The sequence below is a fragment of the Ischnura elegans genome, chromosome 12, assembly GCF_921293095.1.
Source record: "Ischnura elegans chromosome 12, ioIscEleg1.1, whole genome shotgun sequence".
NCBI lineage: Eukaryota > Metazoa > Arthropoda > Insecta > Odonata > Coenagrionidae > Ischnura > Ischnura elegans.
Window position 1 is genome coordinate 24,057,081 of NC_060257.1, and position 7,148 is coordinate 24,064,228.

General features: G+C 35.9%; 1 protein-coding gene across 1 annotated transcript in view; it reads left to right on the top strand.

Annotated features, from left to right (window-relative positions):
* Positions 1-6,338, top strand: part of LOC124169858 (kinesin-associated protein 3-like) — a 30,247-nt gene extending 23,909 nt beyond the window's left edge. The window contains exons 16-17 of the mRNA XM_046548658.1: positions 1,766-1,856; positions 5,196-6,338. Coding sequence (XP_046404614.1) covers positions 1,766-1,856; positions 5,196-5,409 — 305 coding nt within the window. The 3' untranslated portion in view covers positions 5,410-6,338. The remainder of the gene's footprint in view (positions 1-1,765; positions 1,857-5,195) is intronic.
* Positions 6,339-7,148: the final 810 nt, after the last annotated feature.

Genomic DNA, 7,148 nt, shown 5'->3' on the forward strand with positions numbered 1-7,148 from the left:
ATCAGTGTCTCATTAATTGTCTCAACTACTCATATATATGCAAATACATGTGTATGTAGGCCATTTCGGATGCTAAATGAGAAAATTAAATCTTATTTGAAAATATTTCAACCTCAGTCCTTGCCTTCTACTTCATGAAAATTGATTTATTTAAAGGTGTTAATGCAGGGTAGCCACTACAATCGAAAAGTGGGCAAGTCTGGGGTTTTCATTGTGTCTGGAAAGTCATCAAATGCGTAGTGAAAAATGAATCTGGAAAAATTACTTTTATTGAAAATTTCAAAATCTCCTCATCCTTTTACCCTCAAGTATTCTTCAACAAAAGAACACTTTAACCTTTGCTGATAACCGTTTCAATGCCTTCGTGTGGTTATGCTACATCAAGTCGCTGTATTCTAGACGTTTCGCTCTTGTAATTAAATTTACGAATAACTATTAAAATTCATTTTATATCTTAATCATATTCTTAATTCTGTGAGCCAATTAATTTCCTGTAGCATTTCATATTTATATAATTTTGAATGACTCGGACTTTTTTTAAATACGTATTACGAGACGTTTGAAAAAGATCTGGTATAGTGTAGTCAGGTGGTTGCGGAAAAGTTGAAAAAAAAAGAAGAAAATTTCATTTTATTATTTGACTGGTCACCCTCTGCATTTAAAATGGTTGTAAGTGGTTGCTAATTCAAGCAGGAAAAAAGGTGTTTTTGTGACTCATACTGCAATTATTATTCCTTTCCTGGCTAGCTAATGTCAGTTGTTGCTAAATCTAAGTGACCAAATACATCTTTAGAGAATCTGGTATGAAAACAATACAGTGAGTCCTCGTTCTACGTCACCCCGTTTAACGTCATTTCGCGATAACGTCACGAAAATTTTGAGACCGTCATTCGTTTATCGCACCTACGCTTCGCGATAACGTCAAGTCTTTTAAATTTCGCTCGAAAAAAAAAGGCGAAGCGGCGGGCGTTGCAGGTTGTTCGTTTTGTGGGCGGTAGTACAGTCAGTCTAAGCAAAGTGTAAAACGGTGTGTTTATTCTTAATTGCGATTACGGTTTTAGCAAAAATTTCTGCAAAATGAATTCTTGCGTAGGTGCGCAAGGTTTTACTTGACATAATGGTTTTCAGGAACCTAAAAAGTGATTTCAAGGCATTTTTCCGTGTAGAACTCGGAGTTTTTGCCGTCACTTTTTTCGCCGAGTTCACAATAATTTTGGTTCCTGTAACTGCGACGATGTTTCAGCGATGATGATGCCTTGGATGATGCCCAGGCGACGCTCGCCCAGGCGACGCTCGCCCAGGCGACCACCATAGCGAAGCCGAAAAGCAAATGCTGGAAGATACAAAAATGGAGAAGGATTTACGTCACTGCTGCTATTGTCGTCGATGAAGACAGGAACTCGTATTTATGCGATAGTTTGGCATTCCCACCGTAAAAAATGCCCCAGATATGATACGCTAACATTTTTTTCGCGTAGGAATTGTTAGGTCTAGGAGCCGATATTCACTTTTTACATTGTTACTTATGGGATATTATGCTTCGATTAACGTCATTTCGTTTATCGTCACATTTTTCAGGAACGGTAAGTGACGTTAAACGAGGACTCACTGTATAATGTAAGATTATTTTTCATCATTTGTTCAAAAAGCTTGATTTCTTATGCTGTTTGAGTCTTCAATGCCTCTAGTTGCCCATCCATAGCTTTTGCTTATTAACTCCATATCTATGTCATGGTCTAATACTATTGTCTTTTTTTTATTAAAGGTTCTCACATTTCATTGGAGGCGGTAGATGACATTGACTATGGCTCTGGAAATCCATCCAGTAGCGCTCCTGGTGGAAGGCCGCGAAGCAGGTTAGTGGAAAGTTTATACAGTGGCACCATGTGTATAAGGAAATTAGGGGGCCGGAAGTTTACTTTGTTATAACCAAACTTCGTTGCATAGTATGTCCTCGTTTTAACATCACTTACCATTCCTGGAAAATGTGACATTAAACGAAATGACAGTTATCGAAGTATAAACTTCCCTGAAAAAGAAAAGACTCAAATTGCCATTTAATATCTCCTGATGCTCGTTCCACATGGCAATAATTGATCACTATGTACAAATATGAATGCACCAGACATTAAGGTGAGTTTTATTGGGTTGTTAAATAGCCATAGGCCCTCAAAAAATAATAAAAAGCCAATTTACTCCTAATTCTCTGATGTAGAAAGTGTAAGTTAAATATTTCATGTGGTAGCCCTGTACATTATATTGGTCCTTATTTCTCTAATTTCTTTCGGGGCACCCCCTCATCTTATGTCAATTGGTGTAAAAACATATCCTGTAAAATATTATTGCAATTGGATAACGGGAAGACGCATATCACTCAAAGTTGAGAAATTTTGGCATTTTTGGCTGTTTTTGGGATATGAATGGCAATAAGAAGGCGCTGGTATTTTTCAACTGATTTTCTATGGTAACCAACAATACATTGGACATTTGATATGCTGCAATTAAAATATTTTCAAATTGGGACCAGTGGTTTCTGAGATAAGTCCCCAAGAGTCAGCGCGTGCCACCCCAGGCAGACACTTTGGGTGGCAGGCGGGTTGCATACATTCAATATTTGTTGATCATTCTCACTCATCATAAAGCCACAAAATTGTTTAGATAGACTTTAAACTTCGTCTATGTAACCTTGAATGCTATATTTATCACTCTTTATTGCCAAAACGGGCTAAACGGGAAAGGAGCTCCCCACCCCATGGTCTTTCTCTTCCTTCACTTCTCCTCCATTTGTCTCTCTCTGTCCCTCTCCAATCAGACTTTGCTGACCTGAAGGGTGCCGGCATTTTTTCATTCCCATCCTTTTGGTGTTGCATTGTCAGCGATAACCCTAACCAGCTAGAACAGTGGGAGTAGCAAGTTCACAAGTTTCTTGTCCTTCAACATGGAAAATGAATGCAAGCCATACACTCATTTCCGATGAAAAAATTTCTGTACAAAAATGTTGAACATTTGTTATAATTATATTGTATGAGTTTGAGAGAGAAAAATATATAAATCAAGAATATTGATTGCATAGTTATCTTCTCAAGACTTGCAGTCTTGCACGAGACTATTCAGTACAATGCTTGAAAGTGAACAGTGCTGAAAATATTTCAAGAAAAAAGGTTGCCTTCCTTTGCAAACATCAGTGCAATTGCCACGAGAGAAAATAACTATGGGAAGGGTGGGATATAGAATCCTGCTGTTACATTCTCTTCCCGTAATCAGCTGAGCAAGTTAAAAGTTATAGCAAAATGTGCCATCAGAAATTATCCAATTTAAACATTAGCATTTTTACATTAATTGTTGTGAGCACTCTGAGTAATAAGCTCCATTATTCATATTTTGTTATGCTCTCAATTAAGTAAAATTTTCGAACGCATGTTGCTGAAGGGTAATATCAATATAACATGATTACATGGTTAATATTAGTCGCACACTTAGGGCCTAAAGTGCACCAGCAGTCGCAACAACCAACTCAAAAGGCCCCAAATTTGAAATTTCAGGCATTTTTGAATTTTTCAATTGTGCATGAGTGTGTCTATAAGTTCATAAGTTGAGGCTTTACTGTATGATCGTGTATTAATATGGACTTATTACCTTGATATTGCAAAGACCATTTTACATGGGGCACGTCATTGAACAGGTTAGCAATACGTTCATTTCTCAATCTTGCGTGCAATAATTATTGCACAGATGAATGCATTGCTACTTTACACGGTATTTGCAATCAAGCATTCATTCATGAAATTTCGTCGTCTGTCGAGTGTGCAAGTAGTGTGTTACATGTTAGAACAAGGAACAAATGAAATTCAGTGTGCAACGTTGTTGACATACTGGTCTGTTTTGTGTTAATGCACTGACACAAAGGCGATTATCCTGAAACTTAAGCAGATAATAATCTGCGTATAATTAATAAGATAAAACAGTGAAAAGGGAGATTAAGATCCAATGCGTAGTTAAGATTGCTTTTGCTACTACCTAGAATTTATACTTTTCCACAATGTGCACTAATCGGAATAAGACGGAAATCATAATCGAAAATTTCAAATTTTTCATGTCTATCAAATTCATGAAATGCTCTAGAATATTGTAACATATGTATATATTCATGGTGAATATTGTCTCTTGTAAATGTAATGAAACTTACCATGAACTTAAATTAATATGTATATTCATAGAACGTACACTTGAGATGAATCAATGAATCATTCACTGATTAAACAAAATGGTATGGCAGAATAAGAAAGTTAATGTGTCACAAACCTTCCTATAGTTCAATGCTTAGTGTAACAAATATGCAAAAATGCACGAACAATGATGTTCTAATGATATTTCCTTGCAGTTACTTATCTACCACTGGAGTACCGCGAGACATTATTCAAGACACCATGATTGGCAAATCACTCAAAGTTAGCAAACCAAATATTTCATATAGGTACATACTCCGACATTTATTCTCACACAACTTGTTATTTTCATATCTTCATAATACTTATTTTTAATTAGAAGTTAGGGTCATTTTTGCTCATTTCACAAGAATATTCTGAATAATATTCATGGTTACTGCTGTGACATCTATCGGAAAAAAATTGTTGAAATTGCAAGAATGCGAGCACGGAGTTAGAGCAGGGGCTCTTTTGCAGTCGCACATCCGTGCATTCTCGCATGTGTTCTAGCAATTCACCGCTTTACACGATGCAATTTTGACTGAACCTTCGTATGTACGTCAGATTGTGCAATGATGTGCCCCATGTAAAACGGTCTTAATGGAACATAACAATGCAGATACATACTACATATTTAACTTATTTTTTTCTGGATGGGAATCTAGGTGATAGACTGTCAGGATTTTTTACTTCTGGATTGTTAATGCTGTGATATTTGATAGTATTTTCCAGTGGTGACGAAAAGAAAGCTACCATATTCATGTTCTGTCCACCCTGGATTGATTTGGCATTTTAGGCTTGTTTGCGAGAGTTGCTGACCCCACTTGTATATCAGATCAGTCTGGCTTGGTTGTTGCATTTACCACTCTAGGTCAACATAGGCAGATCTGAATTCAATTGGTAAAAGTTGTGATTACGACTAGCTCAAATGCAGAATACAGTTTGCATATTTCATGTTTTCATTGGCATAAGTTTTTCTGATTGATTCAGGTACAGCCAGGACATTGAAGATTATGCTGAAGCGTTAGCTTTAAATGGGTCCGTCGATTTTGCTTCAAGGCTGAACCAGTTGTTTGTGGATCCACCTGGTGGAAATGGAGGGGATGTTGTTGACAATAAAGGACGGGATTCAGTTGATGTTTACGCTGATGGCATCATGGATGGGCGAGAGTCGGTCGCAAAAACACAAATCACATTCCAGTAAAGAACTCATCATTTGGCTGCTGCACTAGTCATATTGGAAACAGCAGATTTTATACAATCATGGTAAATGCTATTCACCCATCATGTGTAGTTTTTGATGAATGTATCAGCTTTTTTTAGCTTGAAAACTGAAAGAAGCTATCTCACAATCATTGCTTTTGGTGCACTATCATGAGGTCGTTCCCATTTCTCTTTTTGAAAGAATTAAATATGGGGAACTGCCATCAGTTCATGAGCTTTGGAAGTTTTATGTCTGCTTGTTTAATCTTGGTACTACATTTGTGTTTTGAACACAAAAAATAAAGGTTGTCTATTCTTGAAATAGGATATATTAACTACTTTTCCAGTATTGTACATAATGGGGAATATTAGTGCAATTAGATTGTTTATACCAGTAAAATTGAAACATGAAATGACTCAGAGCAGGGTTACCATTCAGCAGGTTGTGTTTTTATGATTGTAACCCTTTTCTGCTTGTGTTATTAATGTTTACAAAAATGGCTTTTTTGCCTAGTAGTGACTTATTTGTTACTCCTCATATTTTTAGGAATATAATATTGGATTGTTTGTATCCTTTATACTTGATTTTGATTATGTATTTACATGTTCTGTAAATATGCCTCAGGTAGCTGTGCATACTCTCGGATAAGCTATGGAAAATGATTCAAAACTAGTCAAACTGGGCTGTGTTATTAGTTTTTGTAAGTTATTTGAATTGAATTGTGTTGGTTCATTGCCATAATTTATTGATAAATTGAATGCATATCTATGTTTTTGGTAGTGGATATGTATTTCTACTGCCTACTATTTTAATCTTTTTGAAAAGACTTTATTTTTGTTAACTTCCTCTCTGTTGAATGAAGTGAACTATCATTGTTTTTGCTCATGCTTGGAATGATATTAAATACATCTTTATTTGATAAAATCAAATCCCTCTATTTCTTCACCCCACAATTTTCAGTTAGATGAGTGACAAGTTACATTAGACTTTTACATTAAATGCCATTGAAAAAAATTACCCTGGATGAGCAATTGAATCATTGCGAAGGCCAAGGTCCATGGTTACATTCCCGATCCAGGACATCTTTCTTTCCTTTAAGAGAGTGGAAATGTGTGATTGTGGAAAAAGCTCTGAACTGAAATATTTAGGTCTTCAGTTGAAAAATGATTTATCAATCTCTCGTAAAATTTATAGTTGAGGAACATAATTTGAGATATTTTATTTCACCTCTTGGTGATTATTTGGCAAGGTTTGGAAGAATGCGTTCTTTAGGAAATGACCCCACTGTGGCATAAAATACTAGAGGTAAATGGCTGCATGTTGCACTAAGAAAGAATTGCACTCAAATAGGAGCTCTGAACCTTAGTGCGGAGTTGTTCATTGGAGCTGATTTGCTCACACACAGAGTCCATCCGTGGTCATTGCATAATCATTAAATTATAAAGGTAATTTTGCTAAACACTTAATATGCAACCGTCATAGGAGCAATTTTAAAATTAATATTTTAAAATTATGCATTGACCACTGTGAATTGGACTATATATCGAGCAGTTGGAAATTTTAAAAATTATTGAAAGTCAGGACAGCAATCTGTAAACAAATATCGATACCCATCCTTTTCCCATATTCTGGCCTCCATTTAAAAATTCATCTCTTCCTCCGTTTGGTAATTAGGTAACAATAATAAGATAAATACATCATAATTTACCCCTGAAAATGATGATTACTCATCAAAACCC